The sequence below is a fragment of the Phytophthora cinnamomi genome (genome assembly GCF_018691715.1).
Source record: "Phytophthora cinnamomi strain GKB4 chromosome Unknown Contig63, whole genome shotgun sequence".
NCBI classification, from domain to species: domain Eukaryota; phylum Oomycota; class Peronosporomycetes; order Peronosporales; family Peronosporaceae; genus Phytophthora; species Phytophthora cinnamomi.
The window spans coordinates 771,854-799,409 of record NW_027150996.1 but is presented as its reverse complement, the minus strand read 5'-3'; the positions used below and the strand labels follow the sequence as shown (position 1 = coordinate 799,409).

At 56.4% G+C, this 27,556-nt stretch overlaps 17 protein-coding genes across 19 annotated transcripts; 7 read left to right on the top strand and 10 right to left on the bottom strand.

The window, feature by feature from the left end:
- Positions 1 to 1,642: 1,642 nt before the first annotated feature.
- On the top strand, positions 1,643 to 3,562 carry IUM83_13257 (Transmembrane protein; the record flags this gene model as incomplete). The annotated part of the gene is made up of 1 exon (XM_067937922.1): positions 1,643 to 3,562. One exon carries the CDS (start codon positions 1,643 to 1,645, stop codon positions 3,560 to 3,562), a length of 1,920 nt encoding a protein of 639 aa, XP_067786922.1.
- Positions 3,563 to 4,136: 574 nt separating this feature from the next.
- Positions 4,137 to 5,318, bottom strand: IUM83_13256 (magnesium transporter nipa; the record flags this gene model as incomplete). The annotated part of the gene is made up of 1 exon (XM_067937921.1): positions 4,137 to 5,318. The coding sequence occupies one exon, from the start codon at positions 5,316 to 5,318 to the stop codon at positions 4,137 to 4,139; it is 1,182 nt and encodes a 393-aa protein (XP_067786923.1).
- A 417-nt stretch (positions 5,319 to 5,735) lies between these two features.
- On the bottom strand, positions 5,736 to 6,264 carry IUM83_13255 (Transmembrane protein; the record flags this gene model as incomplete). The annotated part of the gene is made up of 3 exons (XM_067937920.1): positions 5,736 to 5,833; positions 5,919 to 6,072; positions 6,148 to 6,264. 3 exons carry the CDS (start codon positions 6,262 to 6,264, stop codon positions 5,736 to 5,738), a joined length of 369 nt encoding a protein of 122 aa, XP_067786924.1.
- Positions 6,265 to 6,530: 266 nt separating this feature from the next.
- On the top strand, positions 6,531 to 7,370 carry IUM83_13254 (Transmembrane protein; the record flags this gene model as incomplete). Its single annotated transcript, XM_067937919.1, has 1 exon — positions 6,531 to 7,370. The coding sequence occupies one exon, from the start codon at positions 6,531 to 6,533 to the stop codon at positions 7,368 to 7,370; it is 840 nt and encodes a 279-aa protein (XP_067786925.1).
- A 263-nt stretch (positions 7,371 to 7,633) lies between these two features.
- On the top strand, positions 7,634 to 8,659 carry IUM83_13253 (uncharacterized protein; the record flags this gene model as incomplete). Its single annotated transcript, XM_067937918.1, has 1 exon — positions 7,634 to 8,659. The coding sequence occupies one exon, from the start codon at positions 7,634 to 7,636 to the stop codon at positions 8,657 to 8,659; it is 1,026 nt and encodes a 341-aa protein (XP_067786939.1).
- Positions 8,486 to 9,429, bottom strand: IUM83_13252 (40S ribosomal protein S16; the record flags this gene model as incomplete). The annotated part of the gene is made up of 2 exons (XM_067937917.1): positions 8,486 to 8,662; positions 8,794 to 9,429. 2 exons carry the CDS (start codon positions 9,427 to 9,429, stop codon positions 8,486 to 8,488), a joined length of 813 nt encoding a protein of 270 aa, XP_067786926.1.
- Positions 9,430 to 9,682: 253 nt separating this feature from the next.
- On the top strand, positions 9,683 to 10,057 carry IUM83_13251 (uncharacterized protein; the record flags this gene model as incomplete). Its single annotated transcript, XM_067937916.1, has 3 exons — positions 9,683 to 9,781; positions 9,862 to 9,951; positions 10,025 to 10,057. 3 exons carry the CDS (start codon positions 9,683 to 9,685, stop codon positions 10,055 to 10,057), a joined length of 222 nt encoding a protein of 73 aa, XP_067786927.1.
- A 260-nt stretch (positions 10,058 to 10,317) lies between these two features.
- On the bottom strand, positions 10,318 to 11,913 carry IUM83_13250 (putative phosphatidate cytidylyltransferase; the record flags this gene model as incomplete). Its single annotated transcript, XM_067937915.1, has 1 exon — positions 10,318 to 11,913. One exon carries the CDS (start codon positions 11,911 to 11,913, stop codon positions 10,318 to 10,320), a length of 1,596 nt encoding a protein of 531 aa, XP_067786940.1.
- A 740-nt stretch (positions 11,914 to 12,653) lies between these two features.
- On the bottom strand, positions 12,654 to 14,204 carry IUM83_13249 (Phosphatidate cytidylyltransferase; the record flags this gene model as incomplete). The annotated part of the gene is made up of 2 exons (XM_067937914.1): positions 12,654 to 13,018; positions 13,124 to 14,204. 2 exons carry the CDS (start codon positions 14,202 to 14,204, stop codon positions 12,654 to 12,656), a joined length of 1,446 nt encoding a protein of 481 aa, XP_067786845.1.
- Positions 14,205 to 14,489: 285 nt separating this feature from the next.
- On the bottom strand, positions 14,490 to 16,082 carry IUM83_13248 (Phosphatidate cytidylyltransferase; the record flags this gene model as incomplete). Its single annotated transcript, XM_067937913.1, has 1 exon — positions 14,490 to 16,082. One exon carries the CDS (start codon positions 16,080 to 16,082, stop codon positions 14,490 to 14,492), a length of 1,593 nt encoding a protein of 530 aa, XP_067786844.1.
- A 270-nt stretch (positions 16,083 to 16,352) lies between these two features.
- On the bottom strand, positions 16,353 to 17,000 carry IUM83_13247 (Phosphatidate cytidylyltransferase; the record flags this gene model as incomplete). The annotated part of the gene is made up of 1 exon (XM_067937912.1): positions 16,353 to 17,000. The coding sequence occupies one exon, from the start codon at positions 16,998 to 17,000 to the stop codon at positions 16,353 to 16,355; it is 648 nt and encodes a 215-aa protein (XP_067786834.1).
- A 1,075-nt stretch (positions 17,001 to 18,075) lies between these two features.
- On the bottom strand, positions 18,076 to 19,674 carry IUM83_13245 (Phosphatidate cytidylyltransferase; the record flags this gene model as incomplete). Of its 2 annotated transcripts, none has more annotated exons than XM_067937909.1 (1): positions 18,076 to 19,674. In XM_067937909.1, the coding sequence occupies one exon, from the start codon at positions 19,672 to 19,674 to the stop codon at positions 18,076 to 18,078; it is 1,599 nt and encodes a 532-aa protein (XP_067786832.1). The 2 variants fall into 2 exon arrangements, with proteins under 2 accessions (XP_067786832.1, XP_067786831.1); XM_067937910.1 differs by having other exon boundaries at positions 18,076 to 19,470.
- IUM83_13246 (uncharacterized protein) lies at positions 19,313 to 19,645 on the top strand (the record flags this gene model as incomplete). The annotated part of the gene is made up of 1 exon (XM_067937911.1): positions 19,313 to 19,645. The coding sequence occupies one exon, from the start codon at positions 19,313 to 19,315 to the stop codon at positions 19,643 to 19,645; it is 333 nt and encodes a 110-aa protein (XP_067786833.1).
- Positions 19,675 to 21,447: 1,773 nt separating the features above from the next.
- On the bottom strand, positions 21,448 to 22,968 carry IUM83_13244 (Phosphatidate cytidylyltransferase; the record flags this gene model as incomplete). Of its 2 annotated transcripts, none has more annotated exons than XM_067937907.1 (1): positions 21,448 to 22,968. In XM_067937907.1, one exon carries the CDS (start codon positions 22,966 to 22,968, stop codon positions 21,448 to 21,450), a length of 1,521 nt encoding a protein of 506 aa, XP_067786846.1. The 2 variants fall into 2 exon arrangements, with proteins under 2 accessions (XP_067786846.1, XP_067786847.1); XM_067937908.1 differs by having other exon boundaries at positions 21,448 to 21,951.
- A 369-nt stretch (positions 22,969 to 23,337) lies between these two features.
- On the bottom strand, positions 23,338 to 24,405 carry IUM83_13243 (Receptor-type tyrosine-protein phosphatase; the record flags this gene model as incomplete). Its single annotated transcript, XM_067937906.1, has 2 exons — positions 23,338 to 23,400; positions 23,473 to 24,405. The coding sequence occupies 2 exons, from the start codon at positions 24,403 to 24,405 to the stop codon at positions 23,338 to 23,340; spliced, it is 996 nt and encodes a 331-aa protein (XP_067786835.1).
- Positions 24,406 to 24,727: 322 nt separating this feature from the next.
- On the top strand, positions 24,728 to 25,240 carry IUM83_13242 (Protein Kinase; the record flags this gene model as incomplete). The annotated part of the gene is made up of 1 exon (XM_067937905.1): positions 24,728 to 25,240. One exon carries the CDS (start codon positions 24,728 to 24,730, stop codon positions 25,238 to 25,240), a length of 513 nt encoding a protein of 170 aa, XP_067786911.1.
- Positions 25,241 to 26,313: 1,073 nt separating this feature from the next.
- IUM83_13241 (protein kinase) lies at positions 26,314 to 26,832 on the top strand (the record flags this gene model as incomplete). The annotated part of the gene is made up of 1 exon (XM_067937904.1): positions 26,314 to 26,832. The coding sequence occupies one exon, from the start codon at positions 26,314 to 26,316 to the stop codon at positions 26,830 to 26,832; it is 519 nt and encodes a 172-aa protein (XP_067786994.1).
- Between the last annotated feature and the right edge of the window lie 724 nt (positions 26,833 to 27,556).

Genomic DNA, 27,556 nt, shown 5'->3' with positions numbered 1-27,556 from the left:
GGCCAGCCAAGCACAGCCACTTGGTTCCTGTTGGCGTGTGGTGCTTGATACACGACCCCTTCGCGAAAACAACCTGTGTGTGCAGGCGGGCGTACACGGCACAAAATCTTGCAGTGTCAATGAAGGATGCGATCTATGCGACCCGTAAATTGATAAATTGATCGTTGATGCTACATGTACCCGCGCTGCCTGCAGCTGTTTCGTTAGCGACGACCGGCTTCGAGGGCAAGCCAAGCGCTCCAATTTGAACATTGCAGTGGGGTGAGTTCTGTCTCGCAATGAGCTTCCCATCGCTGCTCTCCGTACGCTGGTACATGTACGATGTAATCGCGGAAAGCGAGAACATTTTGTCGTGGCTCTCGGTGTGAGTCCAAGAGCACATGCCAACAAAGACGCGGGCAAGTGGGTACTGTGGCCCACAGTGTGGGGCCATCTGCGCCAGCAGAAAAGCGTTCCTCTAGTCGATGACGAGACTCGCTGCTTCAAAATGATCCTGATCAGGATGCCTCTCACTTCTTGACACGCTTTCGAATCAGCCCAGTCCAACACGTAGAAATCCATCTATACATGCATCCCAATTAGCAATACCAGCTTCAGAAAGCTAGCAACCGTCTTGCATCCTCAGTCGTGGGTCCAACCTCGACTTCAACTCCATATCAAGTACCAACCCCGATGCCAACCTTCTCCGATATCTACAACAAGAACGCGCGCCCAGCCTACAACAGCGGCACACCGGGGCAGTACACGGGAACCGAGGGAATCAAGGACCTCCAACACTGACCCAAACGCGACAGTACTGTAGAAGCTGCTCCATCTAATGAAGTAGTCACATTCGACATCTTCGGCGTCCAGCTCGTGCTCGTACCGTGGCAAGTCTGGCAACGAGCAATACAACGAACGACTGGTGTAAGGCCAACAACGCCGTCGGCTACTGCGAAGCCTGCTAGCCAACAAACTGGGGTTTGTTTGTTGCAGGTCCTACATGAATGTATGGAGTTGAAGTTGTCCGGATAAACAGAGCATCCGGTAAATGAACTTGACACCAGTCTCTTCATTCTGATTGGCTAGGCAGCAGACACCCCTAACGCCTAAAGCCAGAGCGCAACGCTGCACTTTGGTCCATGTGTTTCCTGCGCACTGTCCTGGTCCCGATCTCGCCTCTCTTCCCCTGTCTTCCTCTCTTTTCTCGTCTCGTTTTCGCCGTCTTCTGCACCGCTTCTGGAGCCCAGGAAAAGCAAACACCGCTCACTTGAAAAATTGACGTGGGACCGAGCACTCTCCTGGCTGGGGGAGCCTTTTCTGGTTTTCGGAGCTCCTTGCTCGAGCATCGGAGACTTTTACCCCCTTTGGGTTGTCGGTGCACCCGCGTTTGTGAGTGTTCTAGACGCCAGAGATGGCCACCTCGCGTACCGCTTCCACCACTCGCTCGGCCAAACGGGCGGTACTTTTCAACATCGACGAGGACAATGTGAATTCCACGACCCGGACGGCGTCTTCCAGGACCGGTGTCAGGTCTTACTCGTCCAATTCCAGATCTCGTGTTGTAACTACCAATTCTAGGTCGCATTCGCGACGCAAGAGCGGCAGGAAGAATAGGAATGAGGCGGTCGCAACGGCCGACTTTCGAGGCACGAACCCAATCATGGAAGGAGGGGACTTTCAGGACGTCACGCCGACGGAGCGAGTCCCGACGCTGGATGGACGAGGACACATTAATTTCACTGATTCGAGGTACAGGAAGGCGATAGACACCGCCAAGCGCAGTGTTCGCGCTAGAGGAGCACTACCGGTTGGCTCCGCGAGATCGAAAGACCCGTTCAACCCGATCTCGCCAACTCGCATGAGTCGAACGCAAACGGTAGACGTTCGCGAGGAAGAAGAAGCTATGGACGAGTTCCCGAACGAGTATGAAGACCGCCAGCAGGACTGCCGCGGACAATTTCAACAGCAAGAAGCTGTACAACCTCAGAGCAGGGGCCGCTCAAGGTCTCGAAAGCAGAGCATTTACGGTAGCTGGACCTGTTGTGGCCAAGCGTATCCCAATGCGTTCTTACGATTGTGCACGACAGTGGTGCTTGTGCCACTCGTTGTGTGTGGATTGATTTTCTGGCCGGTTCTAGCGGCGGCGATGTTTACTACAATATTGCTGTGCGTCTGCTGCTACGAGCATGCGTGGCTGTCGTTCCGTATTCATGCACAACTGCTAGCTACTTATCAGTGGTATGAAGGAAACGAAGGACCAGTCGACGCAGGAGACGCGATCGGAGATAGCACGCGGAGCAATGCGTCGATGGTGTGCGGGTATCAAGAGGATGGAAGGCGATTTCAGAACTCTTTTGCATGCGGGGGTTTCACGCAGTCGACCACGTCGATGCCCATGACCAACTCAACAGTACTTTGTTCAGAGGATGGCAACCTGACCTTTTTGGGCACCAACGACAAAGACAGCTTTGCAGACCCGATGGCCGAGACCGAGGCGACAATGCGTCCGAAGGATCGGTCTACTGTGCATTTGCTGGAGATGGAAACTTCGCGCGGCGTGCTGCTCGGTATGGCGAATATGCTATTTTGCGGGAACTTGCGGCTAACCCGCCTCGTCATGGCTGCGCTTTTCACGGTGTGCTGGTCTGTTCCCGCTACGATGGTTTTCCCGATGATTCCATTCCCTGTGGCTAGTACTCCCCGCGATATCGCGGCAGCGCCGTACTACTTCTATGTGGTAAACTTCGTGGCGTCTCTCTGCGCTGTGTGCTGCCCTACCTGGCCTCGTGCCATTTCGTTGGTGGTACAGAAGTCTGCCTTTGAAGTGCTGCTGCTAAACGCGTTCAACTGTCCGCTAGCGGCTAGGAATGAGTGCATCGTAGCTCCAGTGACATCCCTGCAGACCTTCGTGCTGGGCGCCATGGCGATAGTGTTGATTCATGCGCTTTCTGCTCGTGGACCTGCCAACCTCGTAGTAGCGTTGAGCCTCGACTTACTGGGCTATGTTTGCGTTGCTGGGGCGCTGGGGCTACTGATCTCGATGGTGGATCCGAGTGACCACAAGTCCACGTGGGCTACGATTTGGCTTGGAATGCTGAGCGCGATGTGGGTGGCGCAGTTCGCCGGCTATGTCTGCGAAGCCATCATGTTCCGCTTCCAGCTTCCTCACATGAGATTGCTGCCGCCGCGCATTGTAGTGACTTTGGATGTGGAAGCGTCACTCTGTGCTATCGCGGCTGGCAGTCTGGTGCTGGTGTTTGGCGGTGCTGTCTTGGATGTTCCCGGTGGTGTGCTGCCGAAAGTACTATTCACAACAGCCAGTGTGCTCATGGCTCGATTTGGGCGGGTGGTTCTTTCGCTGGTGAAGAAAGCATCGGGAGTTCGCTGGAGTGGTCGACTGATGCCAGGGTTTGGTGGAGCATTGGACGGATCCCATGCACTGCTTTTCACGTCAATCGTTTTCGTCAAGTACTATCTGTATGTCAGGGCGCGCGAGACCACTGCAGTGGATGATGGCAATGGAAGCGGCTCTTCCGATCTATGGGCTACTGTCACGTTCAGCACGGATCTCAGCAGCTAACGACGAGTTTAAAGCACAGTAGCTGCGAAGATGTTACTGAGGTATTTAAGTTTGAACGGAGCTCCGAGTCGAAAGCTCGTACAACTTGTTGGCCCAAACGTTTGGTTTGCATTGCTAGTCTGATCTCTGTCCTTACGAAAGACTTGCCGTCAACAGCAGAAACACGTGACGAGACTTTGTATAATCGCTACAGCTCGTTGTGAGCCGAACACGGCGATCGTTATTTTTTCAGCCGTACTGGCGAAAAAGGTCGGTTGGCGTTATGTTGGAAGCGAGGGGATTCAGTAGGAAAGGTTTCCTGAAACCTGCGTTGCGCTCTTCGTGCACTGATCACCCGTTCCTGAAGTTACTAACGACAACTTCAAGTTGAAGTGTAGATTGTTTTCGACTCTGGAAGATCGCTCGCAACTGATCCCAATAGCTGCAATGAGTGAATCGCATTGAGCTTTAGTTACTTAGCCCTCAACAGGGCAATTGCATTGTGCCGGAATGGACTGTGGTGCTCTATTGTAGGCCCCAACGCACTCTCTTCATTTCTCTAAGCCACGAAAAAAGTCGCTGGCTGCTGCACTGATCACTTGAACGGCATTGACCTGCGGCGCTCTGGTGTTTCGGTATCGTTTTGGTCGAGTCGGATGGCGTGCAGCATCGACGGCCCGGAGTACGATGCCCGGCGCGCGTAGTACGACGCCTGCTTGAATATCCTCTCAACGGACGCGTCCTCCGCTGTCGGCGGAGCCAGCAGAGGCAGCAAATACTCCTCGTCCTCCGGCGCTGTGGGCAATGATCGCTTGGCGACAATGTAGATGCCCAACAGAATCAGCACGAGACTGAGCGAGTACAGCACGTAATGCCACACCGGCAGGTGCTTCATGTCCCGGAAGAAGCAGAGCCCCGAGATGGCTCCGGACATGATGTAGCTCGCTTCGTAGAGGTAGATGACCACCACCGCGTCTTCCACCGCCAGCGCCTCATTCAGCAAGTACAGCCCGAACAGCGCCGTCCCGACCGCGCCGATGATGCAGACGTAGGTCAACGGGAACGACCAGATGCGGCTGGCTCCGTCGTCGTGAACAATCCGCATGACCGCGGCCAGGAAGAAGAGCTGGCCGCTCATGACACCGGCGAAGACACTGAGCGACACCCGCGCGATGACCGGGAGCTGCTCGGGGCTGGAAACGGGCGAGGTCTCGACCCCCGCGCGCCGACTGGTGGTGGTGAAGTGCAGCGCGTGCTTGGCGTGGTGGATGAGGAAGCTCAGCAGCGCCAGCAGCACGACGCAGTAGAGGAGGAAGGAGAAGGACTTGAAGCGCGCGCCCAGCAGCTCCACGGGCAGCGGCGGGCTCTCGTGCGTGCCGGACACGCCGACCAGCACGCAGCCCGTGAAGATGAGCACGGCCCCCACGAAGTCGTTGGTGGTGAGCCGCTCGTGCGGCAGCAGGATGGGCCCGAACAGCGTGTTCCAGCCGATGGTGAGCCCCGCCATGGGCGCCAGCAGCGACTGCGTGGCGAAGCAGTAGGCCAGCGCGCCCAGCGCCGGGTTCATGACCAGCATGGAGAAGAGTCCGCAGTAGAAGTAGGTGCAGCCCAGGTTCGTCTTGACGGCGGGGGCTCCGTTTACCCTGCGGCGCTGCTCGGCGGCCTCCTCCTTCTCGCGCTCGTTGTGCGCCAGCTTGAGCAGCAGCTTGCCGGTGATGCCGAAGATGCTCGAGATGGCCGAGAGCAGCAGCCCCAGCGGCCAGCCCACGAACCACATGACGATTGGAGGTCTGGCGCTTGGGCTCAATTGGCTGCAGCAGAGGACGAGGAAGCTCGCGAAGTGATGATGCGACGCAGCAGTTCAGAGAGGCTCAATGAAGCTGCTCGACTCGGCGACGATGACGTCGAGAAACGCACCAAGACAGGACACAAGCTGCTGCGCCCGACAGGACGGGCGAAGCAGCGGACGCTGGGTAACGGATACCTACCTACCTGCACCTCGGAGATTCGCAACGTACCGGTATGCGACGGTGGGGGTTAATGCCTAGAGATTCATTCATTAGGAGGGGCTACAGGTTGGCTCGACGCAGGATGTGGAGGTGGCAATTGGCGGGTTGCAGCGGTGCAGGTCCGGCATGATGTGGTGAGTGCCAATTCCGATTCCAATTGCCCCAACCTTGGTGATCCGATGCCCTCAGTCGTCGTAGGACGGGATCTGGTCGTACGTGTAGCCCTTCCAGCCGTTCCAGGCGCCGTAGAGCTGGTACGTCGCGTAGCTGCCCGGGATGAACGCTGAGAACGACACGACACGATTCCATAGGATAAGTCTGTGCGGCGATCTCTCTACAACAAAGCTTATCACTACCCATTCACCCACCGATGAGCCCGAGGATAAGGAAGGACAGGCCGCGGCGCTCCTCGTCCAGCCCGATGAGCGTGCTCACGTAGATGAGGACGGAGCCGAGCGCGAAGAGACTCGCGGCCGCCAGACCCGTGCGGATCGGGAACGTCTTGCGGCGGAAATCCAGGTCCTAGCAGCAAAACGTGCAGCATACCAAGTGAATACCCTCGTCATGTATACATGCACTACCATAGATCAGTCGCACCGGAGCTGCCGCCCGCGCCGCGCTCTCCTTGGAAAAGGACGCAAACTTGGACCCGTCCGCGGCCTTCAGCACGCGCGCGTCACTGGCATTGGCAACGCGATGCACGTCCTTGGCCATGTCTGTCTACAGCTCTCCTACACTCTTCCTATAAGCCAAACTCTCGTGCCCAAAGGCAACTAATAGGCGTCGAGGCTGCTCAAATGCTCTTGGTCTCTGATCTCTGATCTCTCCAAAGTGACCGACGGTCGCGACTAAAAAAGCGTGGACCAAATAATACCATATGAGATTATAATTCATCCTCTCAAGCCCCATATAACTTTATTATACGGTTCTTCAATGCAACACTAAAGCGACTATTTACGTTTTGTGACCGTGAACGTATCATGGCGGACCAAAAAATGACGCAGCGTCGCGGCCTCGTGTGCGTGGAGTGCGGGGCGTCCGTGGACGAGCTCGTGCGCGACTACGGCAAGGGCAACTTGCGTCTGGCCATCTGCGGCGCCTGCAATGCCGTGGCCGACAAGTACGTCGAGTACGAGACGATCCTGCTCTTCCTGGAGGTGCTGCTGCTCAAGCCCCAAGTGTATCGCCACGTGCTGTGCAACCTGCCGGCCCCCGTGGCCGCACGCACGGCGCTCAAGCTCTTCGTGGTGCTGGTGATGCTGGACATGAACGTCAAGGCCTACCTGGTGGACCGCGACGCCGGCGTGACCTTCCGGTCCGAGTCCATGTACCGCGCCCCGGACGCGCTTCAAGCTGCGAGCTCCGGGCTGAGGATAGGCCAGTTCTCGCTGCACCTGGTGTGCCTCGCTCTACTGGAGAACGTCGTGTACTTGGTGTCGGTGTTCGCTGCAATTTGGTGCGACCCATTTCGACGTGGGTGGGGCGCCAAGCTGCTGCCGAGTGGAGACGGGAAGGAGAACGCGGTCCAAGCGGCGTGGACGAGGTATGGCAGCGCCATGTGCATCTCGAGCTTCGGCAAGCTGTTCGCGCTGCTGACGGTCATCTGGGAGTTCCATTGGAGCTTTATCCACGTCATTGGGGCGCTGGTGGTGGTGTCCAATGTGCTGGCACTGCAGTTGATGCTGGAAGAGGGAGACCCGGCACAGGGCAAGTCGCTGCGTGTTGTGGCGGTGGTGGTGTTTGGGTTGGTTGCCAGAGGAACAGCACAGCTCGTGCTGTATGCGATGGGCAACTCCGTGCTCTTCCACGTGCTGGTTTAGCGGCGTGCAATGACGGACGATAATTTTGAACACGTGAGAGCGACTATTTCAGTCGGCTTCCCCACTTGGAGAAACGGAGGCGCTGGTGGTGGTCTGCGGTGAGGAAGTGGACGACTCAAGCGTAGCACAACAGTCCCTCCTTGCAGTCGTATTGTGGAGCCTTACGGTACAGCAGATATCGGCAAAGACTCGAGGTGTAATCTGTCAATAGCAAGCGCAACCGTGTTCAGCAACCAGTGCAGCGAGTGTTCCTGCGATACGAGATGAGTGCTGTCGAGCTGCCGTTGGTGCCCAGTGCGCGTTCGTCCAGTTCGTCTGCATCTTCCAGCCGCAGCCATCTACACTCGGCAGGCTCGATCAACTCGGAGAAAAGCGCTCAGAGCGTGCGGAGTCAGCGCAGCCAGTACCAGCAAGAGGATGAGGACGACGATGACAATGACAACGAAAGCTTCCAGTCAGCTGAGGAGGCATTGCATGAGGATGAAGAGCCACAAGAGTCGAGCGGGTGCGGACTTTGGGATGAAGTGGAGCACTTTTTGAACAAGCCATCGCCTAGTCTATCGAATCTATCCGGGAAGACGTCGAAAGCTGCAGTTAGCAAGCCACCGAAGAGCACGCTGCCCACTCTGCATTCAAGGAGAACGTCGCCAGATAACCAGGCCTCGTGCCCCAGTCGACCCGCTCGAGCTGCTGCTGCTGCTTCAGCTGGACCAAAGACCATCGATCCGAAGCTGTTACAAGAGGCATTTGCTTACGCGAATCAACTTCAGCAGATGAACTTCGACGACGACGATGGAGATGCAGAGGAGCAACAGCAATCGTGGAGAAGTAGCAAGACCAAGATGCTTATGCAGCGTGCAGCGCTTGGCAGGGCGAATTCTTCCTCCTCTTCATCGTCACTGTCGAGTAATGCCGCCGCAGGTGGCCATCGAGGAACCCGAACAGGCCAAGCAAAAAGCTCTTCCAGTGCAAGCACCGATCCTCGGAAGAAGAAGGGCAAGCCCGCTTCTTCATCAGCGTACAGCTCGGCAACGAAGCCTAAGGGCACTCTGAAGAAAAAGCGCAGCACTTCTGAAGACAGTCCACCGAATGCAGGCACCGAGTCCAAGTCCAAGTCAAAGCCCAAAGGCCACATGGACCCGCAGACCCTGCAAGCCCTCGTCAGCAATTTCCAGAACGGCACGACATTGGACGAGCTCCGCCGAGAGCTCGCCGCGTCTCAGCAAAGCATGGCAATGTCGCGCCAAGTCCTCCAAGAAGCCGCCCAAAGCTTCTTCCAGTCCCACTAGTTTCTTCTCCCCAAAAAGCCAATAACAACATCAAAGCGTTCGATGCAGACAGAACCAATACAAATAAACTAGATATCCCCACAGACCAAAACCCTCTACGGAGCCGTGGCGTAGTCCTTGGCGAGGTGTCCCACCTGCTCCAGCTGAACAGCTGCGCGTTGCATCCGCTGCACGTCTGCAGTGGCGACGCGTCGTTTCTCCTCCAGCGCCCGTTGCAGCTGCTTGTTCTTGGCCTCCAGCGCCTCCACCAGCGTCTCCAGCTCCTTCTGCTCCTCCTGCTTGGCCCGCAGCCTCTCGGCGCGGATCCTCGCTTCCGGCGTCGTCTGGTCCTGTTCTTCTCCTTCTTCTTTCTCCTCCTCCCTGTTCTCCTCCTTCTCCTTCTCCTCCGCCGCCGTCACCTGCCGCAGCCGCCGCTCCTCCGCCTGCTGGATCACGTCCTCCAGCTCCAGCAGCTCCGCGTCCACGTCGTGGCTGTCGCAGAGCCACTCGAACAGCGTCTCCACCTTCTGCCTCAGGCTCAGCACGGCCTGCGCCGCCACCTCCTCCGTGCTGTCGTGCTCGGACGCCTCGGGCGTCGGCGGCGGGAAGAAGGCGGCCAGCAGCTCCTCGTCCCCGCGGCACTCGCTCTCCAGGCACGCGCGCAGGTCCACGAGCGACGCCGCGTGCACCGACACGTCCAGCGCCTTCTGCAGGATCAGCTTCATGCGCGTCATGCGCACGGACTGGCGCCGCGCGGCCGCGGACGGCGCCGGGGACGGAGGCGCAGGCATCTCGGGCGCGGAGCGAGTTTGAATGACGTCGGCGGGAAGTTATAACGCGTTGTATTGGTTAAAATACATTTTTTGTGTTTCTGCCAATGGAAGAGGTGGTGTGCTTTTTGACCAATGAAAAGGAGTGGTGCAGTTCTATATTTTTTTGTGTAACGTTTTAGGGGGAGGCACACATTTTTTTCAGTTCATACCAAAAACGACCCACAGGCAGACGGATCTTGTTGCGGCTGTGACCCTCCTGGACGACGGCATCATGTGGTTCTCGGCCCTGCGACAGAAGCTGCAGCTGCTGATCATTGTTTTCTTCATCTTCGTGGCCTTCGCGGCGTCGGACGCGGCCTGGATGCCCTGGGTAGGAAGACCAATAGAGCAGGCAGGACACAAAAATCTTATTTGGTCCCTAACCATTATTTTATTTTTTATTTTTCGTAGGCGACGCTGGTGATCTTCTTGACGATGCTACTGATGACGGACCTGCTGTTCCTGAATGAGGGAGACTTCAAGTACGACCCGGACTACAAGGTGCGCGGCCTCGGTGTTGGGTTTCTTTTGAGGGTTATACTTTTCTGATAATTATTATTTGCTGTTGTGGCAGAACTGGGCGCGTGCAGTGGACCCCAAGTACTGAGCAATGGACACAACAGACGAGAGAAGAGAAGCAGGTCTAGACCAGTGAGCAAGAAAGAGGGAAAGAGGGACGAGTTGATATCTATATAGCAAAACTGATGAGCGACTTTACGCACAAACGGCACACGTTGAAATTTGATGTGATAGTCTCCACTTGGAGGTGACGCTGGCGAGCGATCTGGTGGACACAGTCCACCAGCCCCAGCTCAGCGCTGACGAGTCCGAGACGGTTATAGTTGTCCTGCCCTCGAACCGAAGTGTTCAGTACACCATCGCGTAGTACCGCGAAAACACGAGCGTTGCGAACATCAGCGCGTCGATGCGGTCTAACACGCCTCCGTGGCCTGGGATCAGCGAGCCCGAGTCTTTTACGCCGGCTGCGCGCTTCAATAAACTCTCGAACAGGTCTCCTAGCCGGCCGATAATTACCGCCACCACTGTGAAAGCCACTTTCATGCCGAACGAACCAGGTAGGTCGAGCATGTCTGATGACACGACCATGGCGACAATACCGAATGCAATTGCCCCGAGTGTTCCTTCATAGTCCTTGTTCTTAGACAGGTGAGCGGCAAGTGGGTTGTAGTACGGGTACTTAGCGAGCGCAAGCGCCTTGCCTGTAAGGTAAGCCCCTGTATCTGAAGCCCAAACGACGTACAGCAACGCGATGAGCAGTTTCCGGTAGAGATTTCGTCGTTCATCATCCACGAAAGCTACGAGCACTGATAGCGTGCCGATAATGTAGACCAGGCCCACCGCATCCAGCGTGAACGTCAAAAATGCTTCCGCGTTACTCCGAGATGTGGCAAAGCGGAACAGCAGGAAGGCCACCATGCCTGCAAGGAGAATGTGCGCTGGCTTGATCGCCATATTGCATGAAATCTGGTTCATCGGACACGCCGTCGAGTGCAGCGTCAAGATCGTGAAGATGGCGTTCTGCAGGAAAATGACGACAGCGTACTGCCAGTCTGGTGAGAGGCACGCACACATGGCGGCGACAAAACCGGTCGCGACGGTGTAAAACCACCGGGACTCGTAGAACTCCGTCGTCTCCAGCACCGGCAGCCTCTGGATCGCCATCAGGAATGCACACGACGAAATAATACACAGCAGCGCCGAGATGCACAGCGCTGCCAGCCACTCGTGTCCCCCGAAAACGTACGTCGCGGCATCCGTGACCGCACAGCGTCGCAGCCTCGACGCCTGTTCCTTCAGTTCGCTATTGACTCGAGCGAGCTCGCGCGCCTCCTGTTCTTCTTGAAAGGCCCGAGTCGTCGTCGCCCTCGCCGTGAACCTGTCGCCGTCCAGCGACAGTCTCCGGTGCAGCTGCGAGTTGGTCGTGCTATCAAACACGAAGGTCCGACTGGTCGTCGCGTTAAAGTCGAACGTCCGACTGCTGGTGAAGCTGTCGCTGCTGCTGACGCTCCTCGTGTCCTGCTGGGAGATGTCGCTGACGCCCGGCACCGCGCCCGAGACGCTGCCCATGGAGCTCTCGAGCGCCTCGAGCCGTGTCAACAGTCTCAGCCGAATGCGGTTGGCCAGGCACGCGTACTCGTACGAGCACGTGCTGGTCATGAAGCTGCAGACGGTGGACGTGGCAATGGCCGGTGACAGCCATAGGAAGACCGTAACGGCGGGCGCCAACACGGCGGCGGACAGGGTGCGCTGCACCGCGTTGTAGCGCAGGAAGGCGAAGTCGGAGCAGTGGCCCGGCGGCGGCGGCTGGCTGCGGCTGCGGCTGATGCGGTGGTAGGAGCCCTCGAGAGGAGAGTTTTGCACGTCTGTCGACGGCTGCGGCATGATCGGAATGTCCACGGTCCCGTCCTGCTGGCTGTGGGGGCTCTGTGGATCAGGGGCCATCGTCGCGACGGAACGCCAGCGAGTCAAGCGTAGCGTGCAGCGCAGTGCTGGAAGGGTGCAAGTGGGCTGCACCGGCTTTTTTTAATTTTAGGATTTAGGAGGGGATGGGTTCCTTGAGCCGGGGCTGTTTCTAGAGGTAAGAAATAGAATGATTAATCCTAATTTTAATTTGGATCAGACGGCGCCGACTGTCACTCTGCATTTCTTTTTCTTGCAAGTAGAAGACAATTTTCCCACGCGCGGTTTCATATACACCCCCTATTATTCAGTAGTGTGAAGATCTCGTCTTCTGCTGTCAAATCCTTCGGATTCTCATCAAACTCGAACTAGGTAAATTCAATGCGAAGGTCTAGGGGCAGAAAAAGCAAGTGCACTAAGGTCTGTAAATTCTGTATGTATTTACGTAGAGCCCTACTCGTGGGAGTTAGCAATGCAGTTATCGCGCGCTGAAAGCTGGTGATCGTATGTACTTCACGTCATCCTTGTGCGTAGCGATTCGAAGGTGAAATGTCGCGAAAACCCAACTCGAGTATTTAGGAGATCGCTTGAAGTCTTTCTGGGGAGGCGGCGCAAACACCAAGATGATAAATAAATGCTGTTACGGGCGCTCATCGTCAGTTCACCAACCGTTCCCCAAATCTCTCCCGCCTTTGGCACAAAACGATTGCCGAAAAAATCAATCCGCTGATTCTTCTTGGGGCCGTATTCTTGAAAAGCAGAAGCTTTCACACGACTGCCACTCAATAGACCATCGTGTAGTATCGTGAGAATACGAGCGTCGCAAACATTAGCGCGTCAATGCGGTCGAGCACACCGCCGTGGCCAGGGATCAGCGAGCCCGAGTCCTTCACCCCAGCTGCACGCTTCAATAGGCTTTCGAAAAGATCTCCTAGACGCCCGATCACGACCGCAACCACCGTAAAAGTCACTTTTGTACCGAATGAACCAGGCAAGTCGAGCACATCCGAGGACACCATCATGGCGATGATACCGAATCCGATGGCCCCGAGTGTACCTTCGTAGTCCTTGTTCTTGGACAGGTGGGCTGCTAGCGGGTTGTAATACGGGTACTTTGCAAGCGCAAGTGCCTTGCCAGTGACATAAGCTCCCGTGTCGGAAGCCCAAACGACGTACAGCAACGCGATGAGTAACTTCCGGTACAACGTCCGCCGCTCATCGTCTACAAAGGAGACAAGCACGGATAGCGTACCGATAATGTAGACCAGGCCCACCACGTCCAGTGTGAACGTCAAAAATGCCTCCGCGTTCGTTCGACAAACAGCGAACCGAAATACCAGAAAGAACACCATGCTGCTCATGACTACATGAGCCGGCTTGAAGGCCATATTGCACGACATATCATTGATCGGGCAGGCCGCTGAGTACAGCGTCAGCAGCGTGAAGATCCCGTTCTGCATCAAGATCACGACGGCATACTGCCAGTCCGGCGAGAGGCACGCACACAGGGCAGCAATGAACCCCGTCGAGATCGTGTAAAACCACCGTGACTCGTAAAACTCCGTCACCTTGAGCAAGGGCATCTTCTCCATCGATACCAGGAAAACCGCGGACGTGATGAAGCACACCATCGTGGAAATGCACACCGCCGCTAGCCACTCATGTCCACCGAAGACGTACTTGGCCATGCTGGTGATCGCCGATCGCCGCAACCTCTGGCTCTGGCCCCTCAGCTCGTTATCCACCTGCTCCATCTCCCGCTCCTCCTGTTCCTCCTGCAAATCTCTGACCGTGGGCGTTCTCCTCCCATGGTCAACCGACGGTCTCCGATGCAGCGAGTTGGTGCTGTCGAACACGAAAGTCCGACTAGCCATGACGTCACTCCCGCTGTGGCTGAAGTCGCTGCTGTTGTTCCTTGTATATGGGTGAGACTCGTCGCTTGCAACGGTCCCGGGTCTGGTTGCACCCCCTAAGGAGCTCTCCAGCGCCTCCAGCTTGGTCAAGACCCGCAGTCGGATGCGGTTGGTCAGGCACGCGTACTCGTACGAGCACGTGCTGGTCATGAAGCTGCACACGGAGGACGTGGCGATGGCCGGCGACATCCACAGGAACACGGTCACGGCGGGCGCCAGCACGGCGGCGGACAGGGTGCGCTGCACCACGTTGGAGCGCAGGAAGGCGGGGCAGCGACTCGACGGAGCAGGTAGAGGCGCCGACACGCCGCGGTGCAGGCTGTAGCAGCTCTCCTGCGGGGAGCTCTGCGCGTCCAGCGACGGTCGGGGCATGATCGGGATGCCCGAGACCTCGTGCTGGCTGTGGGGCTGGGATACCATCGCGACGGGCGAAGGAGCGCTGGACAAGTGCAGGTGAGCTATGGCAGTTGAGGTGGTATAGAAATTTAGAATCTGGAAAGGGGGATGAGACCGTAGACGTGAGCCGGGCCGCTTTCTGGAATTTAGAACAATTTAGACTAAAAGTAGATTAGAATTAATTTTCCTAATCTGCACACAAAATGCTGGCAGCTAGCTCTTCAACGCGTTGCTGTTTCGATAGTGTACTCCGCCGCTTGTGTTGCTGGCGCTCTGTGGCTATATAATTTTTTGCGTCGTCCAATGTTATCAAGATTGCAGCGCGTAGTAGCGCGAGAACACTATTGTCGCGAACATGAGTGCGTCGATGCGGTCCAGCACGCCTCCGTGGCCCGGGATCAACGTCCCAGAGTCTTTGACCCCTGCCGCGCGCTTCAATAAACTCTCGAACAAGTCGCCCATGCGTCCGACAACCACCGCCAGCACTGTGAAGCCAACCTTCATGCCGTACGAACCGGGCAAGTCCAGCAGCTCGGACGCCACGACCATCGTGAGAACCCCGAAGATGATCGCGCCCAGCGTGCCTTCATAGTCCTTGTTCTTGGACAGATGTGCTGCAAGCGGGTTGTAGTACGGGTAGCGGAAGTACGCCAGCGCCTTGCCGATGATGTAGGCGCCAGTGTCCGACGCCCAGACGATGTACAGCAGCGCGATGAGCAGCTTCCGGTACAACGTGCGGTGGTTGTCGTCGACGAAAGCCACAAGGATCGACAACGTGCCAGTCACGTAAACCAGCCCCACAACGTCCAGCATGAAGCTGATGAAGGCCTCGGCCCGACCGCGAGTTGATGCGAAACGGAACACGAGGATGACCGCCATACCACCGAGGAAAATCTCCGAGGTGCCAATCGCCAAGTTGCAATCGAGCTCGTTCATCGGACACGCCGTGGAGTGCAACGTGAGGATAGTAAAGACGCCATACTTAACCAGCGTAATGACCGCGTACTGCCAGTCCGGTGTCAAACATGCACACAATGCAACCACGTATCCTGTCGGAATAGCGAAAAACCACCGATATGTGTAGAACTCGGTCGACTCGAACTCCGACACCCACTGGATCGAGAGCAGGAACCCCGCCGACGTCAAGACACACACTGGGATCGACACAATCGTCGCCGCCCACCACACGTGACCCTCAAAGTAGCGTACAGCTAGACCGGTTACCGCGCAGCGGTGTATCCGGTCCTCTTGATCTCTCAATTCATTGTCCACGATCGCAATCTCCCGATTCTCTCGTTCCTCCTCCGCAGCTCGCGCGTCAGGCTGCGGTAACCTCGTTCCTCGTGTGCGAACCGCAGTATTGGCATTAATCAACGCTGCACTCTCCATCGACGACCTCCGCTCTAAATGCAAAGTCTCGTCCGTCTCGGACGAAAAGCTGCGGCTGCTTCGCGTATCATCGAACGAAGTGCTGTTGCCACGGCGCCAATCTGTGCTTCTGCCATTGAGCGGACCCTCCAGAGCCTCCATCTGCGTCAGTATCCGTAGTCGGATGCGGTTGGCCAGACACGCGTACTCGTACGCGCACGTGCTGATCATGAAGCTGCAGACGGTCGTGGTGGCGAAGGCCGGCGACAGCCATAGGAACACGGTCACTGCAGGCGCCAATACGGCGGCGGAGATGATGCGCTGCACTGCATTGCGCTGGAAGAAGTCGCCCCATGGGTGTGCACCCGTGGAGCAGGAGGAGGATGACAATGATGCAGATGCCTCCTGGACGTAGGGCCAAGCCTCATGCGGTGAACTCTGCGTGTCCTCAGGCGACCGTAGCACTTGGATGGCTGGGCCGCTGTCCACCACGACGTTACTGTAGTAGGTGGTGCTGCCTCGGTCGGCAGCCATTGACACGACCTGCTTGACGCGCGCTACGCTAGACCAATTGGCAAATGAGCCGAATGAAGCGGTGCACTGTTTAGGTCACAGCTGGCTGAGAACGGCCACCCTACGGTAGGGCCTACCCTGTCGCATGAGCCCGACAAGAGTTGGTGTTGACAACGTGGATCCCGCATATGACGAATGCCATAAGCCCGTGGTCCTGTGTGTTATCAAAAGCATCTTGTCATGTTTTGGTTTTGGTTGAAAGGTTCCCAGGGCTAATGCATGCAATATCATTCAGAAGCGCAGTTTGTAGTAGCGGGAGAAGACGACGGTAGCGAACATGAGCGCGTCGATGCGATCCAGCAAGCCGCCGTGGCCCGGGATCAATGTCCCCGAGTCCTTGACGCCGGCAGCTCGCTTCAAAAGACTCTCGAACAGATCTCCTAGTCGACCGAACAGCACTGCCGTGACGGTGTAGCCCACTTTCATGCTGAATGACCCCGGCAGGTCCAGTATCTCGGATGCGACGAACATTGCAACCACGCCGAAGATGATGGCGCCGACGGTGCCTTCGTAGTCTTTGTTCTTGGATATGTGCGGCGCTAGCCGGTGGTAGTGCGAGTAGTTGAAATATTCGAGTGTCTTGCCCACGATGTAAGCGCCGGTGTCTGACGCCCACACGACGTAAAGTAGGGCGATGAGAAGCTTGCGATACATTAAACGGTGGCTGTCGTCCACGAACGCGACGATCACGGAGAGAGGGCAGATGATATACACCAGACCCAGCACGTCCAGCATGAAGGTGACAAAAGCTTCAACGCCATTGCGGGAAAACGAGAACCGGAATACGATGAGGACTAGCACCCCACCGAGGAAGATTTGCCGTTTCGAGACAGCCAAAATGCAGATCGTTTCGGCCGTGGCACACGCAGCGGAGTGCATGGTAAGGAGAACGAACACGAAGTAGTGGACCAGCGTCACCACGGCAAATTTCCAGTCCGGAGCCATACACGCGCATAACCCAGCGACGAACCCCGTGCAAGCAGTAAAGGACCACCGAAACTGGTAAAACTCGGTCGACTTGAGTTCATGAAGCCACTGCACCGTCAACAGAAACACACTGGTTGATATTGCACATATGACCGCCGCAACGAAGACCGCTGCTTGTCCTTCATGTCCATTGAAATAGTGTAGTGCAAATCGTGTTACTGCTCTGGTGTGTGGTCGGTCTTCTCCGTGAATTGCCTCGTCAGCGGCTTCACTCAATTCGTGCTCATCAGATTCAAGCCATGTTGAAGGAGTATCATATCCCCTCGTTTCCGTCAACACGGGGCTTGATCGAGCAGTAGAGGTGGAATTATCCTCGGGTGTCCTTTGTACTTGCGCGGAAGTTTCTCTTTCAATTTCTTCGCTACCGTGTAAGTTTCGGTAGGACACGTCACCGGTATTAAGTCTATCAAATCTCTGAACGGCCGTTAGAATTCTCCGGCGAATACGGCTTGCCAGACATGTAAACTCGTAGGAGCATACGCTAGTGGCGAAGCTGCACGCCGTCGTGGTTCCAAACGCTGGTGAAAGCCACAGGAATGCAGTCACAACTGGCACCAACACAATCGCTGATGCAACACGTTGGACCGCGTTGTAGTGTAGAAGCCTCCACGTCGATTCCCAGCGGCTCTCGATGGTAGAATCACTTTGGAGTTGTGTAGAGGATGCGCCTCTTAGGTACGGGAAGCTTTCTTGTGGCGAACGCACCATTGGAGCGGGGAGTGCGACGTCTTGGCCCCCACAACTTGGAGAATATACTTAATTAAGCAGAAAAGTTGGACTATCTCGTTGAATGGCTCTGAGACCCGACGTCGCCATCAACCATTTGCACCAGCTTAAGATCATACAACTTGTTCAATATTCATAGTACTTATTTCGAAGTAAAAATCTTGATACATCCTTCCATCTTAATTCCATTCCTTCGTAAAAGCCAAATTCAGCATTTCATCCAGCTCGCGTCAAGCTTAGATCACGTGTGCAGGGCGTAGTAGCGGGAAAACACTACCGTCGCAAACATCAGCGCATCGATGCGATCCAGTGCCCCGCCGTGTCCAGGGATCAATTTTCCCGAATCCTTCACGCCCGCCGCTCGCTTCAACAAACTCTCAAACAAATCTCCCAGTCGGCCAGCTACCACTGCGATCACTGTATACACCACTTTGGTGCCGAATGACCCGGGGAGATCCAGAATATCCGAAGCCACCACCATCGCCATGATCCCAAACACAATTGCCCCGAGTGTGCCTTCGTAGTCTTTGTTCTTGGACAGGTGGGGCGCTAACGGGTTGTAGTACGGGTAGTTGAAGAACGCGAGCGACTTGCCAACCAGGTATGCGCCGGTATCGGAGGCCCACACAATATACAGCAGCGCGATCAACAGCTTCCTGTAGAGGATTCGAATGTCGTCGTCGACAAACGACACGAGAATGGAGAGACTGCCAGTGATGTACACGAGCCCCACCACATCCAGCATGAATGTCACGAATGCTTCCGCGTTGCTGCGTGACGACGCAAAGCGGAATACGAGAACAACCAAGAAGCCGATGAGGAAAACGTGCGAGGTAGCGACCGCGACGTTGCAGTCCCCTTGATTCATCGGGCAGGCAGTTGAATGCAGCGTGAGAAAGATAAACACCACATACTTTATGAGCATGATGACTCCATACTGCCAGTCCGGCGTAAAGCACGCCGAGAGCCCGACCACGAACCCCGTAGCAATAGCAAAGGTCCAGCGGTACTCGTAAAACTCCGTCGTCTGCAGCTCTGGGATCCTCTGAATCCAGAACAAAAGCGTCGCGCTGGTAATCGCACAAATGAAGACTGCGACCCAAACTGCAGCTACCCACTCGTGTCCTTCAAAATACCTCGCCGCCAGCTCTGTGACCGCACACCGGTTCAGTCTGTCCTCCTGGTCTCTCAGCTCGCAGTCGACAACCGCGATCTCCTGGTTCTCCCTCTCCTCCTGCAGCGCGCGTCCATTTCTCCCAGCCAAACTGCGATTCCTCGTCGTCGTCTCAACACTCGCCCTCGGCGTCGGCAGTCGACTCAACGAAGCGTCTTCATCATCTCCCTCCGCGCCCAAACTGTCGCTGCTGACATTGCTCCTGGTATGGTGATACAACGTATCACTGCTGAACCTCGAGCACCTGGTCACCTCCTCACTGGGGCCTTCCATCGCCTCCAGCCTTGTCAAAATCCTCAACCGGATGCGGTTGGCCAAGCACGCGTACTCGTACGAGCAGGTGCTGGTCAAAAAGCTGCACACGGTCGTAGTAGCGAACGCCGGCGACAGCCACAGAAACACGGTGACTGCAGGCGCCAACACGGCGGCCGAGATCACGCGCTGCACCGCGTTGCGCCGCAAGAACTCGGCGCAGCGACTGCAGCGGGACGTCGCGTCTCCATTGCGCGGTCGTCGGGACGAGACCGTGGACCGCGGGCTGTCAGACTGCTCCTCTGTGTACGGGAAGTCGACGCGCGGGGACTGCACGGGCGTGCAGGCCACGAATACCGGCGCTGCGGGCGGCATGGTGGCGTAGTAATACACGGCCTGGGCGTCGGCGGTCATGCCCCAGGAGCTCCGCTATTAGAATAATAAATTCGTGATGAGTGGCGACTAAAATGCTGGACCTGTGCATAACCGGGCCGCGGAGTATCACGTTCAGTGGATGACGGATATCTTCGGTGGCGCAGGTCGTAGGAATTGTACGCTGTAGATGTGAGAGTAGACAACTTCAACGTCGGCAACTATTTAGTCGCACGTTCATTTGGCTGAGAAACTAACTAGGAGGAAGCGATGGAGGGCGCTCTGAGTCGGATGGTGCTGAGTATGCGTGATGACATTGAGCGGCTCGACTCCACGTATGGGGGGCTGATCGCACAGGTGCGGGCGTTGGAGAGCAACTGGAGCCAACTGGACATGCAATTGGCAGTTGGACTGCACGGGTGATGCTGTATTGCTGTTGGAAGCTCTGGAGCATGAATCGGGGGTGTCCCGGGAACATGGCATGGGCGAGGCAAGCACGGGGAGATACCTGACGCTCCAAGAACGACCACGACGTGAACAAGCCCGCGGGAGGATCCTCCTGTTGTTCATGCCATGGAAACTATGAGCAGTGCATTAGTAGAGTGGTTAGAGTTGGAAAGAAAGTATGCGTCGCGTCAAGGTGTTGTGGACCGCGTGCTGGAGATGGAGCGCGGCATCGCCCAGAAGGAAGACCGGCTCGCGGCAGCACCAGTCAAAGTGTTCAGTCGAATTAAGCAGTCGTTATCGTGGGTGGGTGATGTGGAATTCTTACGGGAAGCTCTTGGCGGGTATTCAGGGGTTGCAATGAAACCGGGCTCAGCCACGCAGGACGCCAGCTTGTCCTGCTTGAGGCGGATGATGCCAACCCAAGTGTGGCAAGCACAGAGGAAGGGGAGAAGATGGCACCTAAACAAGAAGCCAACTCTCCTACTTCGCGCCCACGGGTTGTCGGTCAAAAGCGGCGTGGTATGAGGGATTCAATCGAAGAAGATCTGCGGGGAGTGTCTTTGGCTGGTGATGCACACGGCGAATCGAAAAGACCGGCGACGCGGTCGACTACGCGCGTGCCCATTGATGAGTTCGCCGGGAAGAGCGGGCCGAGAACACGCTCCATGGGAGACGAAGAACTGTGGCAAGCGTGAACAAGCTGCCAGTGGATCGTTCGTAATATTCGTAGTTGGAAGCACAGAATTCAAGTTTCTCAAAACGATGATATTTGGTGTTGTTCATCCTTGCATAGTACAAATGATCTCTTGTTGTATCGGCCATAGTCGACACAAGGAATATATTTTCCTTTTCTTTAATCCAGGCTACGAGCAGTGCCGGATGGGGTGAAAGCAGCGCGATAAGTACAGTGATGATGCTGGTGCGCAGAACCGCTGTTGCTCCAATTCAAAACAAAAGAACATGGGGATTCAAGACTACCGATTCTGAAGACGATCTGTCTTGGTCGCTTTCAAGCTGCACCTGTACACAATATCTTACCTAAGCTGTACATCTTCGTGTAGGCAATGGGGGTGACTAAAAGTTAGCGGTACAGTCTGGCAAGTGATTGGTGCTATGGAGCTCACTTGTAGTCGGAGACCGGCACGGTCGCCTTCAAGCCCTACGAATGTTGAGCTAAAATGCGTTGGCAAAGACGACGAGTCTATCATGTTTCGAAGACGATTAGATTTGTATGGATGACGACTCTAGCAATCTCTATGGTTGAATCCTCGAGGATGCATGTTCAGCAAACACGCACTTTGATATTTACTTGCTGAATAGGGATTGAGAGGTCTGTCAGGCAGCTTTGTTGAGAGAGAAAAAAAAAACTCAAGCCTCCGTGGCGTAGTAACGTGAGAAGACCAAAGTCGCAAACATAAGTGCGTCGATGCGGTCCAACATACCGCCATGACCAGGAATAAGCTTCCCCGAGTCCTTGACCCCTGCTGCACGCTTCAAAAGGCTCTCGAACAAGTCCCCAATGCGGCCAAAAATCACAGCCACCACCGTGAACACAACCTTCAGGCCATCTGATCCAGGCAGGTCCAGCACTTTCGAAACGACAACCATCGCGCCGATGCCGAAGACAATAGCGCCAAGAGTTCCCTCGTAGTCCTTGTTTTTGGACAAGTGAGGTGCTAGCGGGTTGTAGTATGGATACTTCACAAGTTCAAGCACCTTGCCCGTAACGTAAGCGCCGGTGTCTGAGGCCCATACAATGTAGAGCAAAGCAATCAGTAACTCGCGATACAACACGCGACGCTCATCATCTACGAAAGCCACCAGGACGGACAACGTGCCAGCAATGTAGAACAGACCCAGCACATCCAGCATGAACGTTAGGAAAGCTTCCACTCGAGTACGGCACACAGCGGAACGGCATATAAGTAATACCAGCATGCCCACGAGGAGGGCCACCTCCGGATCAACTCCAATCCCACAGGTAAAATCGTTGAGAGGACACCCAGTCGAGAACATCGCGAGGACAGTGAAAACCCCGTACTGGACAAGAATCGTGAGCGCATACGACCAGTCGGGGGCTAAGCACGCACAATAGCCCGCAACAAAACTTGTGGCAATGGAGTAGAACCACCTAAACTCGTAGAATTCTGTTGACTGGAGGGTCTGGGCGTGCTCCACGCACACAAGAAACAAAGTCGATGACAGAGCGCATAGCACCACAGACAGGCTTGCCGCTGCAAGCTTTTCGTTTCCGTAGAAGTAGCAAGCGGCTAGCTCACTCACTGCATGGCATCGCAGCCGAGCTTCTTGAGTTCGCAGTTCCGCATGCACGCGCGCAATGTCTTCCTCCTCCTGCGCTTCTTGGCGTGAACGAAGATCAGTCTGAGACGGTCGAAGCCCAGCATGGGAACCGCCACTAGTGCTGGATTCACTCAGAAGTGAACGCGATGAGAAGGCCCTGTCACTCATAACATCTTCCTCGGCCGTCTGGCTTGATACGAAGCTGCTACGATTGCTACCCAAGCGAACCTCGTTGCTCCGACGTACGTCGTCGATGTCTTCATCCCAAATGCCCTCCAGAGCTTCTAGACGCGTGAGAATTCGCAGTCTGATACGATTCGACAAACACGCATACTCGTATGAGCACGCGCTCGTCACGAAGCTGCAGACGGTTGACGTTGCGAAGGCTGGCGAAAGCCACAGGAAGGCTGTCACGAGTGGTGCCAAAACCATCGCGGACAGGATGCGTTGCACCACGTTTATCTGGAAGAGAGCCGAGAATCGTTGAAGAGTGCTTTTGCAGTCCTCAGCCACAGTCGCTTCCAATGCGAACGGAAGATACTCTCCTTGTGGGGACAGCAACGTCTCCTGCGAGCTTTGCGCCATCATGACGATATCACAGCGCCTCCCTTCGCTGCGACGGCAACACTGTTCCCCGGGACTTGTCGGCATAAGGCACATCAAGCACGACTCGCTGCTGCCTGGGAGAAGGGAGCTGCACAGTAGTAGGTTAGCTTGCTCCCGCTTGGGAACGGCGGTTATGCCTCTACGCCGAAACGTCAGTTCACCCCGTTTGTGGTGTACTATACGCCCAAGTTGAAGTGGATACCAGAATTGCAAGCCTCGGAGTTCGGATTGGTTTGGTATTGGTGGTTTAGGCGATGCAGGACCACCCTGTACATTGCCTTCGAATACGAACGGGATAGCGCCGGTTTATAGCAGTCATGAGCAGCCCATGGCTAGCATCTAAGGATTTCATCACCATGGCTGGTTGTCGCTAACCACGGCAGCTAAATATTGGTAAATCATTTCGTATTGCTCCTGCACCACCGCAGCACATCACACCACATCAGTTCAACCACCAACACGCAGCGCAACACGTCAACAACGTACCGGGGTTTGCACCATGCCCGGCCTCTGCGACCTCAGTCGGTGCACGACTCGAGGGACATCGAGCGCGTGCTCCATGGCCTGCGCGTTCTGCTCGGCGCTCCCGTTTCTATCAGCCAGCACCTGGTACAGCTGCTTGAGCAAGATGTCAATGGCGATGAAGGTGCCGGAGCGTCCGATCCCCGCACTGCAGTGCACGACGACCCTCGCGTCCACCTTGTGCTTCCTGGACGCGTCGTCCCGGTAGCTGTTGACGGCGTCCAGCATGGGCGCGATGACTCGGAAGTCGCGCAGCACGCCGTGGTCGGGCCACGTGGTGAGCTGGATGTGCTCGATCACGCGGGGCTCCGCGCCGTCCCTGGAGACCTGCAGCTTCCTCACAATGAAGCCCAGGCTCTCCGTCTGCGGCTGCTCCTGCACCAGCTGCACCTGGACGCCGTCGAAGTCCACGGCCTGGCCGCGCGGGTCCCAGTACAGGTCGGCCTTGAGCCGCTCGCGCTCCACGAAGTTGGTGAGCATGAGCACCACGTGCACGTCGCACTGCCACACCATGTGCCAGAAGTCCCGCATGGCGGCGGGCACGGGCGCGCAGCAGGCGATGTAGCCGCCGTCGATGAGGCTGGCGTTGACGTAGCCGTCCCCCGGCTGCAGCTTGACGCGCGTGGCCTCGTAGGGCAGCACGTCTCGGTAGCGGTTCTTGGGCTTGGTGGCCTTGGTCTGCGGCGTGAGCGACGCCTCGAAGCCCGGCGCCTTGTCCACGCTCCAGCACAGCTCCATGTACTCGCGCTCGAAGCCCGAGGCGCCGTCGCGGCGCTGCAGCCGCTGCGTCTTGGCCAGGAAGGAGCTCAGCGAAGCGTCCACGCCCTCGGGCAGAAGGCTCTTGAGCGCCAGCGCGCTGCGCAGCGCGGAGATGCCCGGAGCAGGAGCAGCGGCCATCGCCATCGAGCAGGGGGCGCGTGCAGAGCAGGAATGATGGTAGCTGTTGAGTCGGTGGTGCGGATGTGGACATGGGTACGGTTTTGTGAAAAGACTAATGGTTGTGTGGCGTGGTGTGGTTGTCGTGTGGTGCACGCGAATGTTAAAAAGCAGGGGGGATGTGTCCGACCGTTACGAAGTTCAGTTTGCGTGAGGAGCTGCAGCCACCACAGGCTTGTGAGCCGGAGCTTGACCGTTGCAGTGCAATTCATTTTGCGTTTAACAGCGCCGCGGCAAAGACAAGCAAGCTCCGTTCGTGTCACGTCAGCGTTGAGGCAAGACCATGGAGACGAGTCTGCAGCAGCGGTGGACGCGCTTCGCCGAGGAGGACCTGGGCACGTTCGTGGCCTGCTCGGCGCTGTTCACGGCGTTCCAGGTGGGCAAGGAGTTCCGCGCCGCGGCGCAGGACAAGCTGCTGCCTGCAGCGCAGCGACTGGCGCTCGCAGCGCGCCGCACGGGCCCCAAGGTGCCGCTGCTGGTGTGCTCCGCCGCCGTCGGCATGGCCGGCATGAAGCTCTCGATCGCCGCTGTGTCACACTACCGCCAGGACTTCTCGCGCAACAACGTGCTGCTGGCCTTCCCCGTGTGCGGCGCGCTGCTCAACGTGCACCGCGGCCCGCGTGCGATGGCCACGGGCGCGCTCGCGCTCACGGCCGTGGGCTACGGCGCCGACTACGTGTTCGGCATCTACCACCGCATGCAGTATGAGGACGCGTTGCGCGAGTACGAGGAGGAGCAAGCGCTGCTGCATTCGACGCGCTTGGAGCCGCTCGCTGTCAGCTCGAGGGAGTGGTGAGCTAACTGCGTCGTGACGGCCGTTTACCCACCATCACCCAGGCACTCGAGACTGCAGCGTGTTGCAGCGCGCTGACAGCAGCTCCGCACCCGCCAGGTATAGCTAGCTAAATTGACCCGTACACTATGTGAATGAATGAATATACAGCGAAAGCTTCATGTCGTCTTCGAACGCCATCACCTTCATGTGCTTGAGCTCGTCGCAGTCGATCGCGCAATGCTGCAAATCTTTCAGCGCGTGCCGGCGTGCGTGCTGGCCCTACAAAACCCTTGCGCGTCGTGGGATATCAGGGAGCAGGGTGCACCTACCGTATTCCTTATGTGCTTGCTGACTGATTCATTTTACTGACAAATCTAAGTAGCCAATCAAATTCGAGTGTTGATTGTACAGTTTTACTTTATGTGCTTGCTGACAGCTCAGCTCAACCACAAATTTCTCACTTGCAATTTCGACATAAGCAGCGCACAGCCGACGGCATGAAGCGGAAACCACCAGGACGCAGCCGCGTGACTGGCACCGGCCGAAAGGAGCCGAAGCATACTCGGGACTCCTTCACTAAGAGTGAGAAGCTGGAGATAGTAAGATTCTTTGCTAACAACAAAGTCGACGCTACGCTAGACAAATACTTTCCTAAGCTGGCAGGCCATGCAAGAGAGCAGAAGAGAAAGCTAATGTACCAGTGGCGTAAGGAGCACGACCAACTCGAAGAGTTGTGCGCCGACCCCGCCAAGCAAGTCTAAAGTACATACGCCCGACCGGCAGCGCTACCATCCTCCCCACCGACGCTGAGATGGAGCTGGTGCAGTGGATCAACGCGCTGAGGAAGGACGGGGCTCCCGTGAGCTCCAAAATGCGACGAGATCGACGAGTGGTAAGCGCGTAATACAATTTTCCGTTTGATGACTACTGTTACATTTGTCTACTGTTGCATTTGTCGAAGATTACTGTTGATCAATGTTTGGACGACAAGTTGCAAATCATGCAGATGCATGTCAGCAAGCACATAAGGAATACGGTACCTATTCCGCTGACTCAACCGTTGGTGCCGCTAGCTATTGCAGAAGATCGCCATCATGTCAGCAGCCAAGGCCTTCGACCACGCCGCGCACGCGCAGCACCGCTGGCGGCGCTTCCTGAACCACGACTCGAAGAACTACGCGGGCTTCTCGGTCATGGCCGGCGGCCTGCAGTTCGCCAAGGCCGTGAGCTCTCACAAGCGCGCCAAAGGCATCGCGTACCTGACCAAGAAGACGGCCGAGAAGCTCCCCAAGACGATGGTCTATCCGCTGGTGCTCGGCGTCACCGGAGCTGAGCTCTTGATCTGGGGCGCGTCGTACATGAACGACGGCAAGGACGACAACACGAGCCAAGTCGCACGTGACGCCAGACTGGCCCCGGCGGCCTTCGCAGTCTACGGCACGACGCTCAATTCGGTGTACCCGCTGGTGGGTCGTTGGCGCCGTGTGCGCACTTGGCTGCGCCCCATCAAGTGGGGAGCTGTAGGCCTCGCCCTCGACTACGCCGTGACCAAGATCTCGGCGACCGGATCCAAGACACAGACCCCAGCACTGCTTGAGACCAAGGAGGACTAAAGGTGAAAGCGGAGTCTCACACTAGGAAGTGATACAGATGAATGGAGACCTTGTGAATATACAATACATGCAGCGGAGGATGCGATCCGGGCTATGCAACTCTTTGACTTGACCACTGCCAGATCGAGGGGGTTGTTCCCTACACAACGTCGAAACAGTGCGTCCCACGATGGCTACGAACCTAGACGGTCATTCAGTTGTCAGGGATGATTGTTGCACCGGAGTGCCATCACCTCGGATGCATCCAGCTTACAGCCTGAGTTCGCGTGGCAATTCGAACTTCCAGCCGTTTTCATTCGTACTTCCGACACCACCAATGCATTATCGCTGCTCAATGCGGATTCGTTCTCCTGCTTCTTACCGCGTTCGCTTTCTACAGTGTCGGCGCTCAAGAATGCCTCGCTGCAGCCATCACATTAACCACAACCTGCAACGACACTTGCGGGGCGTTCTGGTTTACAACGCAACCGAGCGTTCAATTCCAGCATGCCGATGCACAGGAAGTTTTGACGACTTGTCCTTCGAGCTTGATCACAGAACTAGGTATCCCTCTCGAACACACCGATTTTTGCACTCGGCTAACCGGTGAACGTGCGGCTCGACAGTGGGTCGTTTTGGATCGTGAGCTTGGTCAACAAAGTACTGGGAACTAAAGACCGGGATCTCTGTCAAATTGTAGCTGTTTACCTGTTGTTTGCTGTTTTTAATATCTACAACCAGCAGA